The sequence below is a fragment of the Balaenoptera physalus genome (genome assembly GCF_965194825.1).
Source record: "Balaenoptera physalus genome assembly, chromosome: 6".
Taxonomy (NCBI): Eukaryota; Metazoa; Chordata; class Mammalia; order Artiodactyla; family Balaenopteridae; genus Balaenoptera; species Balaenoptera physalus.
The window spans coordinates 127,517,269-127,532,441 of NC_138885.1; the positions used below are offsets into that span (position 1 = coordinate 127,517,269).

At 35.5% G+C, this 15,173-nt stretch overlaps 1 protein-coding gene across 21 annotated transcripts in view; it reads left to right on the plus strand.

Moving 5' to 3' along the window:
• The window catches only part of AGFG1 (ArfGAP with FG repeats 1), a 71,696-nt gene that overhangs the window by 15,812 nt on the left and 40,711 nt on the right, over positions 1–15,173 (plus strand). For all 21 annotated transcript variants that reach the window (XM_082464639.1, XM_082464635.1, XM_082464634.1 and 18 more), the window contains exon 2: positions 3,819–3,912. In XM_082464639.1, the coding sequence (XP_082320765.1) occupies positions 3,819–3,912 (94 nt within the window). The remainder of the gene's footprint in view (positions 1–3,818; positions 3,913–15,173) is intronic.

Here is a 15,173-nt window from a genome sequence, read left to right on the forward strand (position 1 = left end):
GCAACACTGAATTTTCTTGTATGACATGGGCCACTCTTCTGGTTTCAGCTCACTCTTTTTTTTTTTTTGGTCTTTTTTTTTTTTTTGGGAAGTGGGAATTCTTTGAGAGCCCCCTTACTTTCTAGAAATGTTAACAATTAGGGGTTTTTTTTTTCTTTTAAATAATTTATGGGGTATCACGTTTTAGCAGAGGAACCTTTCAAAATATCTAGTCTGCTATACTATTGTAAGTAGAAATTAATGAGATTAGATATGCAAAGTGCCAGTCTAGGTTACTTTACAAATATTAATTTCTTTCTGTCTTATTAAATTATATTTTTGTCTACCAATTTGTATAAGTGTGCTTGACATCATATGGTTACTTTTTGTGGACACTTTCCTTAATCTCTTCTAAGGGTTTCTATTTTCTTTTATTCTGGAAATAGTAAATTTATGGGAAAATTTAAGTTTTTTGTTGTACATGAGGTAAATGTGTAGAATGTTCTGTAGAAGATTGAACCTAGGTAGAATTTATATCTCAGTAGTGATCCAAAGGAATTCTGCTTCTTTCTTCACTTGGTAGTTAACATATTTGGTATATTTAGAGCAGTGGTTCTCAAGTAGAAAGAAGGTCTCTGCTGTCCCACCCCACACCCCTGAGGGACATTTATCAGTATCTTGAAGCATTTTTCATTATTCCTACTGGGTTGGGCATGCTTCTGGCATTTAGTGGGTGGAGGCCAGGGATACTGCCCTATCTCCTGCAGTGCACAGGACAACCCCCTCATGGTAAAGAATTCTCTGGCCCAATATGTCAGTAGTGCCTGATTCAGAGAAATGAGGTAAAGATAAATTGTTGATGCTGGTGGCTATATTTGGGAGGAAAGTTTTCCAGGTTTTTTAGAAAAACTGAAAGAAAGCCTTAAGAACTGTTCTTTCATTTTCTTTCTGTAATTCTTCAGCACAGACATTCACATCCATAAAGCCAGGACTAAAAGTCCAAATTTTTGGACTACTACTAGTTAATTGAATTGTTTATTATTTCTTGCAGTTTTTTTTTTCTGTTACAGAATAAGTAACAGAATAAGTAACAAATTTTCATTGTGGAAAACTTGGAGAGAATAGAAAATTATAAATAGAAAAAAAAATCAATCAGTTCCATAATCTATAAACAAAGACTGTTAACATTTTGGGGTATTTAGTTTGTCTGTTTTCTTTGAAGATATTTTTAATATAGCTTTGAGAATACTATATAATTTTCGTCTTAAAAATAAACAAGCGTAAGTATGCATAGTTGTACAGTTTTATTGTCACTTAACCACTTCCCCTTTCATAATGAAGTGTTTATGTTATTTATTTTTTTTTAGTATGAGTGATGTTTGATGAACATCTTGTACATAGTTAAGTTTCAGATTCCTCCTTTAGAATAGATTCCTAAAATGTTATTACTGGGTCAAAACGCATGAATAGGATTATTCAGATGTTGGTGAATTTATCCTACTGTCATCAGTGTATGAGACTACATTTTTTACTACAGCCTCATCAGTCTGCATTCTTCTTAAGAAATCGATAGAGTCAGCCTTCTATTTTTTTACCAAACTATTTTTTTTAATTAATTAATTAATTTATTTTTGGCTGTGTTGGGTCTTCGTTTCTGTGCGAGGGCTTTCTCTAGTTGCGGCAAGCGGGGGCCACTCTTCATTGCGGTGCGCGGGCCTCTCACTATCGTGGCCTCTCTTGTTGCGGAGCACAGGCTCCAGATGCGCAGGCTCAGTAGTTGTGGCTCACGGGCCTAGTTGCTGCACGGCATGTGGGATCTTCCCAGACCAGGGCTTGAACCCGTGTCCCCTGCATTGGCAGGCAGATTCTCAACTGCTGCACCACCAGGGAAGCCCACCAAACTATTTTATAGTCATGTTATATCCACATACAAAGCTTTTGGAAGCTAAAAAAGGAAAAATTTTTGCACTGAAAATACAGTTAATCTATCAGAATTAATGGAATATAAAAGTAACTAGAGAAACCAATATGAACAAATGTAAAATTTCCTTGGAGTTACTCAATTTATGTAAGTAATCTGGCCTTGCAAAATTGTGTCTACCAGTTTTGTAAATTGAATCTTATTTTAAATGCACTGAGAGAGCGCATTTAAAGAAGCTCTGTAATAGGTCTTCTTGTTAAGTGGGAAAATGTCCTGTCATATTTTGGTTATGAGTATGTTATGGTTTTGTTTGTTTCATAAGTGAGAAATTTTGTTCACTTATTTAAGTAATATGAATACCTTCTTTATGCAAAAATGGACATTGTGGTATGGTAGGGCCTTGAGATGTGTGAGAGAATAAGCTATACAGTTCAGTGCTTTCATGAGATTACATCTGTATGTAACTTTTAAGAGTCAGGGGGTTCCCTCATTTGATGATTTGAGAAGTAGAGGGATATAATTCATTGCTCCAACTTTCTTATTCAAAACATACACCCTTGTAGCAGTGTTTGACATTACCTTGTTAGAAAGTTATTACTTTCCTTTTTTTATTGAAAGGATACTATAAGGGAGATGGAAGGGTAGAGGGTTGGCTGGAACAAGGAGGCAGTATTAGGGAATAAGGAGAGACAAAGATGCTAACCTGAGGGAGGGAGCAGAGGAATTTGAGAGAACAATAATAAGTCAATTCCTTTTTAAATTGTTTTGGAACAAGATAGGACTTGTTAGGATAAATATCATAAATGAATAAGCTGTGAATATGATGAATTTAGTCTTATTCTCATAATACAGATGAATTTGTAAAACAAAATGTCCTGCTTTAAAGGAATAATAATGACTTTGCTAAATTTTCACTTTTGGAAATTTAGATGATATCGTTAAAGCCTTAATTTGTGATTGCTAGTTGTAAAGGTACTTGAAAGTAATTCATATGGTAGTTGTTTCTTCATAGTTAAGTTTGGAAGTTTTACTAGGATGAAATTGCTGTGTTCAGTTTTTCCTACTGTGCAATCTTCATTTCTGTATTTTATGACTTACCAAGAGCTGGAAGGAAAGTAATTTATTAGTTTAAAACTTCAAGCAGGGCTTCCCCGGTGGCGCAGTGGTTGAGAATCTGCCTGCCACTGCAGGGGACACAGGTTCGAGCCCTGGTCTGGGAAGATCCCACATGCCGCAGAGCAACTAGGCCCGTGAGCCACAATTACTGAGCCTGCGCGTCTGGAGCCTGTGCTCCGCAACAAGAGAGGCCGCGATAATGAGAGGCCCGCGCACCGCGATGAAGAGTGGCCCCCACTTGCTGCAACTAGAGAAAGCCCTCGCACAGAAACGAAGACCCAACACAGCCATAAAAAAAAAAAAAAAAAAAAACTTCAGGCAAAACAACAAAACCTAACTTAACGTTTCTCTACTTAGAAATGTGAAACAGATAACGTCCAAACCTGATATATCATTGTCATTTTCTTAGGAAATATGAAAATATTTAATAATTAATAACTGAATTCTTTACCATTTAGCCCGTCATATATATATTATTCTCCTTCCATCAGACATACACTAAAGCAATATTTGTGTTTCCAAGAAGCTCATGTGTTACAGGTACTGTTTGCTTCTAACTAGGTGGTTACTTGAATTTATCTTTAAATATATTATTTAGTGTGGGTCTGACTAAATTTACATTGACATATCTATTGTGGGGATTAATAGTTTAAGATAATTTTTAAATATTTGTAGTTTATGGAATGAAAGCACTGTTCCAAGTTTAAATGTGCTAATTAAAAATGTTTTGAATTATCTGATACATAATTTTTAAAATACTATAGTTTGTAACAGTAAATCTGTAAAATATTTTATCTTTCAGGCGAGGGTTAAATCCACCACACAGGGTGAAATCCATCTCCATGACAACATTCACACAACAGGAAATTGAATTCCTTCAAAAACATGGAAATGAAGTAAGTGTTTTTTACAATTTTCAACTTTTCTGTTGGTAGTCATTTTAATAAGATTTAATAAGTTGTTTAGAATGGTGAATTTTCACTGTCTAAAAAGTTATTTTTGTATTGTATATTTAGATGTTGTAGAAAGTACTCATTTAATAATGTGTTTAGAATTAATGTCTACTACATAAATACTTTGCCTTAAACCTGAGATGAAACCTGTGTGTAAACTTTGTCAGTATTGAATGTAAAAGGCATTTTTGGAGGACATCTAGTATTGGAGTAACTGTTAGTTTTTGCTTTAAAAGACAAAAAAAAGAGAGGGAGAAAGGGAATTAACATTATGGTATTGTAGTAAACTTTTGTTAGGCTGTTGTATGATCAGCTTTCACTTAAGGACCCCTGTTTCCTTTTTATGTTTTTAACTTTAGATGTATGTGTGATGTTTAATATTGAGCAGGTGCTCAGTAGGGAGGAGGTTAGTAGTTCTGAGGGGGCAGCCTAGCGTCATGAGGAACTCAGTAGAGTAAAGATTTGCAGGGGAGCCTTTTCTTTCTACTCTGCTTTAATGGGCTTCCAGGAATTCCATTCTGTTTCTTTGCTTTCTTATTTTAGTTCCATGTTTTTTTATTAGTAAAAGTGGTGGTCTGCTATTTTTTAAAAAATCTATAAAATTAACAGCGAAAGCAAGCATGTTTTATATTTTATAATCTTGGGGCAAGGATGAGCCAGTCAACCCAATTGATCAGTAATAGCCATTATTATTTAATAGACACTTTAATCACTTCCTAGAAAGGAAATATTACTTTAGTTGTACTACAGTGGTTGCATGTTTTTGTTTTTTGGGGTTTTTTTTGCATGTTTTTGATATGACACAGAAAAGAATTTAAGTCTTAAGATTTTATTAATTTCAATCTTCTTTTTCACCCTCAGAAGATATGTGCAAGCGTTTTGTACTCTTCCTCTTTTTTTCCCTAACACTTTGATAGTAGCGTCTTGAACTTGCTTGTCTAATTGTGATTCATGTGTGTATATGGTTCTAAAGTAGTAAAGAAGTGTAAATTTAAGATTATGAAATATTTTTAAATACATGATTTAGAGAATTGAGCACACACTTTGAAGTTTCCAGATTTTGCCGATAAAAAATTATCTTGAGTAATCAAGTTCCAGACTGATGTAGGTACATTACAGGAAAATCTAAAGCAAGATGAAAGGGCAGAAGGTGTGTAATGACAGTGAGTGTAGAAATGTATTTTTGGATTAAAGGACAATTTGAACTATTTGTATAAAGTTTGGGATTAGCCTAGCAGTGCATATTTTAAATTACTTTCTTAGAATTTTGGCCTTCTATACAAAATTTTGGACATCAGAATGGAGTCAGAAATGAAAAAATATTATCTGTTCTTAGATTAAAAATCTATTGACAGTAGATAAAGTCAGAGTAGTAGAACTGGAAAGGTAACAAACAATGCATTGGAGAAGTAAGTAAAAAACATTCAAACCTGTCAGTAGATAAGATTAGGTGGAGACTGGTTCCCGAATACTACGATTGAAGGACCTTTTTTTCCTGAAATTGTGGGAAGTACAGTTGACATGAGATTTACTCTCTTAAAAAATTTTTAAGTGTAAAATGTAGTATTGTTAACTATAGGCAAAGTGTTGTAAATGGATCTTTAGAACTTACTCATCTTGCATAACTAAACTTTATATACATTGAATAGCAACCACCATTCTATTTTCTGCTTCTGTGAGTTTGACTGTTTTAGTTGCCTCATTTAAGTGGAGTCACGTAGTACTGTTCTTCTGTGACTGGCTTATTTCACTTGGCATAATGTTCTCAAGGTTCAGCCATGCTGTTGCATATGACAGGATTTCTGAAGGAACAGTTATTAAGACTGTAATATCAAAATAAATTTAGAATATATGAAAAGAAATTTTAGGTAACTCATTATATCAAATAGTAGAAACAAAATACAAGCAATAGAGATGACTGGAATGGATTTATGAATCTTAAATCCTAAAAGGAGTCATGCAAATTAATAGGCCATTTAAAGCCCTCACCATGGCAGTCACTGTACTAGGTACTTGGATACAGTTATAGAAATGTCACATAGGCTTAGCTGACATAGAGCTCATGGTCTAGTTAGGGAGACAGGTATGTAACAAATAATTACAACAGTGTGTTAGATAATTAATGATAAAGAATAAGAAGTTTCAGAAGTAATGTGGAAGGAGGGACTCAATCTGTTGGTGAAAAGGAGAGGATTGGGAAAATCTCACAGAGGGGGCTGAACATTTGCTGGCTTTTGAGGGTGACTAGGACTTAGGCTGGCAGGAAAAGATATTGCAGGCAGAGCAAACACAGTGCACAAAGAAAAAGAGAAATTTGCAATGGTTCTTACTGCTAGAAAGTGTACCAACCATTTAATTACTTGTTAAGGGAGAAAAACATACTTTCTTCTGTCCCTAAGGACATCTTAGAACCAAAATATTGGACTAGGTATATTTGATTCTTTACAATATCAGCAACATCTGTGTTCTTAAAATTTCAAGAGATGTATAGAAGGTGAGGATTGATATCATGAAATGCAGGATGATTGGTACAACTTAATAAAAAACTATAGACTTGAAGTGCAAGTGCTTTATTATCAGTTTATCTTATTTAAACATTTAAATCTTAAGTATAACGTGCATAGAGAAAAAATACAGATCTTTATTTTTTGTTTCAAATTATGTTGCCATATTTGCACTGTGTGTTATCTCTCAGTAGTCTGGAAGGGACCATACTCAATCATATAAGTTTTGGATTAAAAAGAAGGTACTGTCATACATCTTGTGCATGGATGGGTTCATGCCTGAAGTTAAAAGATCGAAAAGTATATTAACTGGCAGAAGTCTTGGATCTTCTACCCCCATGAGGAAGTTTTAACGTTGTGAGGGGCATGTTTGGTTGTCACGATTAGGAAATGTTGCTGGCTTAAGCAGGCAAGCACCATGGTTGCTGGATTATTCACAAGGTGTTGAATAGAGTTAACCTATATTCCACATGCTTTGGATGTTCCTCCAGACCTTTATAAGTGGGAAAAACCTTCTTACAGTCGGTCTGCATGTATAACTTAAATCTGTTTTATATGCTTTCATTAATAGTTGTGAACAACTTATTGCCAGAAGTCATGCTGCCAAGTCCAGAATCAAGTGTGGGAGGGGACTACCAAGTTACAGGGCAGAGGGCTTGGATACAGGAAGCCATTAATTGAGACCGTTGATGCAGTGACTTGACACATTTGTATATCTGGGAAAGATTTCACTTTTCATTGAGAACTTTACTAAGAATTGTTCACTGTTTTTGGCAAGTCACAAAACTGATGGCAGCACTACTCACGATATTTGAGTCATTAATAAAGTACATCTGAATTGGTCTGAGTTGGTAGCTGTGGTAAGCAGATGATGTTATTAGTATTTATAAATATGTATCACGGACACCCTTGATGTTTATAACATATCATTAGTATCTACAGATATAGTTTATAAGTTACTTGAATATTACTTTAGAATTCTTAGACTCCTACAGTGTGTTCATTGGAGGAGATATGTACATTATCAGGTTTTAGAACATACCTGCCAGATGTTAGTAAAATATTTTATAGCAAAGCACTTTGTGTTTATTGGTGTTGACATTTTTTCCAAAAGTCAAATATTTCACAAAAAATTTTCACGTGTTTATCTTGTAATGCTTTCTTTTGTATCATGATGTTACTTTAAAAAAATCTTTAGTGGTTTGCTCCATATGTCCTCTTTTATGATGTTGTGGGTCAACCATGGTCCTCTAGTTGAAGGAATTTCACTATTGGGTTAACTTCTCATTATCAAACTTAATGGAAGGAAGGCTGGCTAACAGTGCTGTAGATAATTCAGTAAAAGGAAAATGTAGAAGTAATTTTATTTTGAACCATACAGTTTTTCTTTTCTAGTAATAAATTAATCTTCCTAATTATGTTTCAGGACTGAGAGTAAAAGGGTTACTGCTGATGCTCCACAGGCATAAAATCTACCTGTAGAAATAAAATCATGCATTGATTGACAGTATTTGATCATCTTTATGCTAGATGAAAAAAAATAAGCCCCAACCCAGAAGCTAAAGCTTTAAAAAAATCCTTCTTAAACAGTAGACCCATAAGGTAAGGTGTGCTTTTCCCTGGTTAACATTCATGATTGATTCATTCTTCATTCTTGAAGCAGAGATTTATTAATCATCTACCATGTGCCAGGGATTGTCCTTGGGTGCTAGGGATACTGTCCATGATTTGTGCCCTCAGGTAAAGCTTACAGTCTAGTAGGGGAGAGAGACAGTAAAAATCATTTTTTTCAGTTCCATTTTGGTATAAGAGTGAGAAAGGGCTTCAGTTTAGAGTTGTAAATGCTTGGGATTATGCAGATAGTTTTTTTCAAGAAGTTATACTTATGGCTTAAATAGGCTTTATTTTATGAGACAGCTTTTTAGGCCTTTTGTGTAGTTAAATTGAATCTTTGGGAAGATTAGAGCTATTTTATAATCAGAAACAAGCATCGCCACAAAGAAAAATATTTTGATATCTAAAAAATTTAAAATTCCAAATCCACATGCTGTGACAGTTTTGCTGGAATATTCAGGTATCATTTTATGATAATGTTATACTCAATCTATTATGCTGTTAAACAGGACACTAGTGGTTATTTCCTAAATCATCCTGTCTTATAAACTATAATAAGTGATGGTCATTCTCAGTACAGAACAGTGGACTCTAAAATAGAAGGCCAATATCAGAAAGAGCCCGTAGGCCATTATCATAGCAAAGACAATGAGCTTTTGAATTAATCCTGAATCAGGGCATGGAACTGTCAGGGAGTTTCAAATTGTTGTATTCATTTCTTCTAAGTTTGACTAAAAACTAAACAATCTAACCCAAACTGCAGCTCTGTAGGGAAATTGATAAAATTTGGGCTGGGCCTATTAAAAGAGTCCTTGAAATGCAGTGGTCTTGTGCAGAAAGGATTGGATTTGGACTTGGCAGGTTGAGAACGATGGACAAGATGCCTCTGAGCCTCAGTTTCTATAAGTGTAAAATAATAACAGTATCTTAACATAGAAAGGCTAGAATAATTTGAGCGCAAGCAACCTGTGAAAGTTCCCAGCATATTTCTTATAGAATAATATAGATATTCAGATTTTTGTTGAATCAGAATCTAAGATAGTAGAAGGTATAGAAGGATTATCAATATTATTTTTTTTTTGACTTTTTGCTCAGAGTGGTTTCATTAGGGGAATTTTTCACTTTTCTTAGACTACAGTAGCATCATTTACATTAATATTTAGGTTATGTATTTAAACTCTTGGAGCATTTTAATTATATGCTGAGCTTAAATAATATTAGTAAAATTTGGCAGTTATTTTAGTAACAGCATATTAAATGTCATTATTGAGTGGCAGAGTTAAGTTACATACTCATTACTCCAGGGTCTACAATTACCTTGCTGTCTGTACAGAGGTCGGCAAAACTGTTTCTGTAAATGGCCAGATGGTAAATATTGAAGGCCACCTACGTACAGTCTCTGTTGTATATTCTTGTTAGAAAAAATCTTTAAAAAAGTAACCCTTTAAATATGCATAAACCAAATGATCAGGGGCAGTACAAAAATAGGCCAGTGACCCAAATTTGATCTGCAGGTGGTTGGTTATAGACTCCTGGTCTATGGAATTCCAAAGTTTTCAGTTCTCAATATAAATTCTTTTATAACCTTGCTTCTTTTCCTAGTTAATCTTTTTCTTGCTTCATTACCAATAGAAATGTTTGAACGCCAGTGGTTTCTGGTTTGTTTTCTATATGTGCTGTCTGTATCCCACTTTTCTTGCCATTTTGCTCAAGCTGAATCATTTATCCTGAATCTTTTTATCAAGACCTATCAAAGTTTTTACCCTTCCATCAAGTCTTTCAGGAGTATTTTAGCCCACAGGGACTAACACCGCCCCCCCCATACTTTAAACTTTTTTTTTTTTTAATATAGCATTGACTCTAAGATTTTACACAGATTTTTTTTTATTGCTCTCATAGTTTCTTCTGTATTGGTCTTATTACCCTCAAAACATTATAGACATTTCCAAGGCATAATCTTATATACTTCTTCATTATACCTAGAGCAGTGAGAATGATGAATGTGTGTGTTTGTGTTTGTGTGTGTCTGTACATATATGTATATGTAAATGTGTGTGTATTTATTTTATTTTTAATTTTATGTTTAGTTTATTTGTTTTATTTTATTTTATTTTATTTTATTATTATTATATTTGTAAAAATTCCTGGGCTTTACTCCTCAGAGATTCTGACCTTGGGTGTGGGGTGAGGCAGAGGAGTGTCTGTCTGCATTTTCAGCCAGAAGCCCCATGTGATTCTGTTGCTGATGGCTACAGACCACCTTTTGAGAGAACCAGTATAGTAACTAAAGGCTCCATCCAGTCTAGACTCAAAATAATCTGTGGTCTAGTTTCGGCACCACTAACTGATAAGCCTTGTTACCTTGGGGAAACTACTTTTCCCTGAGCTTCATTTTCCTTTGTACTCTATGGGAAGTACCTGTCCTGCCTCTATTTGATGAGGTTGATTTGAAGGTAGTATATGTGAAAACATTTTGAAAACTGATGTATTATGTAGATGTAAGATGTCAGTTTTAAGTGCAGATGTACTTTTTCATTGACTTCTAAGCTCAGGGGGAAAAAAGTATCATATAGGAAAATGGTGTGCTTTGAACTGAATTTAGTTTAGGGAGATTTTTGCAGAATTACAGTCAATATGATGGTATTAATCAGTATGAAAAGTTAATTCAATAATAATAGTAACATTTCAAAAAATTTTAACTAAAAATATGTAATTATTTGAGAGACTAGCTTCCTAGTGAGATATTTGAGGTTTAAAACCATCTAGCTAAAATATCGAAGCATGTTCTGTATTAAAGAGGCTATTTGTTCAACTTATGCATACTTATGAAGAAACACATACTTTAAAGTCTGGCCTCTATTTTGAAAGAAAGGCGAGGTGTTAAGAGTTGCTAAAAATTCTGCTGAATCAAATCAGTAATGACATAGTAATCTTTAAAATATTCAGAGTGCATTCTTTGATATTAGTTGTTGGCTTTCAGAGAAATATCTAATAATACTAATTAACAAAAAGAATGTTGGAAATGTTATCTTTGTTTTGTACATATTGTAGCATGTGGATCTTTCTGAATGATGACTGAAAACTCAAGAGTATTGTAGAAGGAGCTGGAAGGTAGTTTGTAACTACTCTGAGCATTTATTTAACTTTTTATTGCATTTGTATCCCAGGTCACATTATTTATTTCCTTCTAACTCCTTGCTTCAGCCATTCTAGCTTCCTCTTATCTGTCAGCTTTTGTTTCTTTCTTTCTTGCCATTAAGTATGTTATCTTTTTTTTAAAAAAAAAAAAATCTTACTTGAATCTAATTAAAAATAAAATTATTCATTCTTTTTGTTCTTTTTAAAACTTTTTGTTGTGGAGCTGCTCATATATCTACACAGTAGACAGAATAATGTACCAAACTCCTGTCCCTTTTTTATTATGTGAAGCAGATCTGAGACATACAATTTTCCTCTGTAAATTCAGGAACTAGATGTTATCTCTAAAAAAGGACTCTAAAAGAATATATAACTCCATATCGTTTTCATGTCCATAGAAATTAATAGTAATCTAATTACATAGCTAGTGTTCAAGTTTCCTTTTATTTCATAAATTTCCTTTTTTCTCTTCCCTTAAGCATATGTTTGAATAGAGATGCAAGCAAGGCTCACATGTTATGAGTGGTTAATATGGGTTTTGAAACTCTGACAAAGGATTGGAGGCTAGATGGGTCAGACTTTGGCCTGCCTAGGCCTGGCTGGGACCAGGCAACTTCCTGGGGCCTGTACCACTTGGTCTATGGGATAGAGTCAGGTTTGTGCCAGGACAGTGGGGGCCTCAGACCAGGTGGTTACTCTGGGGCTGGATAACCTGTAACTGGGGGCCCTGCCAGCTCAAGTCCCTGGGAAACATAGCAGTTGAGGTGAATTCCAAGCTTTGCAGTGAAACTCGTAGTACAAGTTCCCCCGGTACATATCTGAGTTGTAGTCTTTCACGTGTGTCTTCCATTGCTCCAGCATCACCTGCTACTAGGCTGCTGAAAATCAATGTTGGGTTCTTATTATAGAGCAGGAATGCTAGTTGGTTGCTAGGACCAACCAACAACCAACAACTGGCATTCATCTTGGCAACAGAAGATGCCATCTGGATGCAGGGTGCTTTATGATCTGGTAAGAAGGAACTTAAGACAAGCTCTGGGGCCATAGATTTTTGAGGAATTGGTGATGATATCGAAGGTTTTTTGGTTCTGTTTCATGAAATTCAAGCCATCCTGCACAGGCAAGATCATCTTTGGGTAGTAGTAGCCATAGGCCATGCCTGGCAGGAACTTCTTAGAGATTTAGATGGTATCTTTTGTCAGTTTTCTCCTAGACGATGGGCTCCACCAGTTCGCCAGGGATGATCTCTTACTGGCCTGTGATGCTAGGATTTTTCCAAGGATGGGGTGGCTGTGAGCAGTCATCTTCTGGCACCAGAACCTGTCCTGCTTTGTGCCACCTAACTGCAGTATGGTGCCATTAAGTCTTACTGAAGGTGAGCAGGGTCTCCTGGTAGTGTGAGTGCTGTAGCTGCTCTGCTTGAGGCGGGCCTGGTTGGGTTATCTGCTAAGTTGTCTCTACCCCCCTCTCATGGATGGCCATAGCAAGATCTTGTCCCCGGCGGAGGCTGCTCAAAGCCACAGCACAATGGCCATATTTGGCTGTCTTCTGCCCCCCACCTCTCAACATTTTATTATGAGAAATACATAAAACTTTAAAAATTATGCAGGTACATTAAACACGGTGCTGTATTTGCACTAGCAGATATCTGTGTGTGTCTGCATTTGATCATCCACCTTATATTTTTCTTGCATTTCAAAGTAATTTGCAAACATGAGTTCATATCACCCCTAAAATCTTTTGTATATCATTAATTAGAATTCGATATTTGTTAAGATTTTTTTGAGGTATAATTTATGCACAGTGAATGTAAAAGTCTTAAGTGTACCTGTGGAAGAGTTTTGATAAATGTATCCAGTTTGGTAACCCAGAGTCCTATGAAGATACAGAACATGACCATCATTCCCCCAGAGTCCCCCTAACATCTCTTCCTGTTCAATCCCTCCCCTTTCCAGAGGCAACCACTGTTTTGATTTTTATTCATACTTGTAGAAAGAAAATAATTAAGAATGTGCTTTTTTTGTTCTACAAATAACAAATACTGGAAAGGGTATGGAGAAAAGGGACCCCTCCTACACTCTTGGTGGAAAGGTAAATTGGTGCAGCTACTATGGAAAACAGTATGGAGGTTCCTCAAAAAACTAAAAATAGAGTTGCCCTATGATCCAGCAATTCCTCTCCTCGACATATATCCGGACAAAACTATAATTCAGAAAGATAGATGCATCTCTATGTTCATAGAAGCACTATTCACAATAGCAAAGACATGAAAACAACGTAAGTGTCCATCAGCAGATGAATGAATAAAGATGTGGTACATATACACAATGGAATACTACTCAGCCATAAAAAGGAATGAAATAATGCCATTTACAGCAAACATGGGGGACCTAGAGATTATTGTACTATGTGAAGTAAGTCAGAAGACTTATTGTATGATGTCAAGTATATGTAGAATCTAAAAAAATGTTACAAATGAATTTACTTACGAAGCAGAAACAGACTTAGAAAACAAATTTATGGTTACCAAAGGGGAAAGGTGAGGGGGAAGGATAAATTAGGAGCTTGGGATTAACACATACACACTGCCATATATAAAATAGATAATCAACAAGGACCTACGGATTGCCTTTTCTTTTGATTATGGATCACGCTCTCTTGTTTCTTTTTGTGTATCTAGTGATTTTGGATTATATCTAGAGCATCGGCAAATGGTAGGTTGTAGAGCCTCTGGGTTCTGTTTTGTTTGTCCAGAAAGTATTGATTTTGTTTGTTTGTTTTGTTCACTTTTTACTTTAGCAAACTCTGCCTCTCCTGGTGGGAGCCAGTTGAAATCTCTGTTCAGTTCTTTTAGTCCTTAATTGAACTGCTTTGAATTGTCCCTGTACACGCCTCGATCAAGGGTGAGCCAGAGATTTGTGCAAAGTTGTTATGCAAGTTTTGCAGCTCTCCCTTCTTGGACATACCCTTCACTTTCCAGTTGCTGTGGTTGTGAACTCTGTCTTTAAGCTTTTAGATTTGTGGATTTCTCCTTGAGTTTTGGCAGCTCTGCTTGGCAGAGGTCTGCTTTCAAATGATGATCCTTAAAAAAAGAGTAGATACTTAGTGCTGTTTCTTTCTTACAGGTGTTGACTCTTCCCCAGAATCTGTTTACCTTGTGGTTGCTTTCTAGTGTCTTCCGATAATTCTTATAATGTGTGCTGAGTTTATAGTTGTTAATTTCTGGGAGCTGGGTTTTAATTTGAGCTATACTGACGTTACTGGAAGTGGAACCTGCTCTGCTTGTCTTTTAAGATTTTTTTTATTCTATAAGTTTCCCCTTCAGTTATTTACTCCTATTCTCTCTCCCCCTCCCTTTTTCCCTCTCTCAGCTCAGTCATTTTTCAGTAGTGTCCCACTATCACGATTTTGTTGATTCCATCCATGCAGTGTCAGTGTTCCTCTGTCATCTCAGTTCCCTATAAATTGATAGTCGGATCTAGTAGCTTCCTAAGATTCACATTTAATTGAGGGAAGAGGGAAGACTGAGTGTTTCATAGGGTGGGTGGTGTGTTCTTTTGTGGAGAAACACATTTTCGTGTTTCTGTCTGTGTTGAGAGGGGGCGGCTAATACTCTGTGCCTACGTCCATTAGTAGGGATTGTAAAAGGGTGATAACTTAGTCTGGGAACCTGTACGGGGATCCTTAAGGCCTTTACAGGGGTTCTCTGAGGTCAAAAAAATTTGTAATAATTCTAAGACTTGATTTGCTGTATTTACTCCCAGTCTCATGAGTATACAGTGGAGTTTTCCAGAAGCTACATAACATAATGCAGAAGCTGATCAGAAATCAGCTGTCTTCTATTTAAACAGGTATTAATGAAATTTGTAAAAATCTAAAGCTCTGCCACCCTTCTCACTAATTTTTGCTTTAGAAAATATAGCTATTTTTACGATTAAAAGTTAGTTA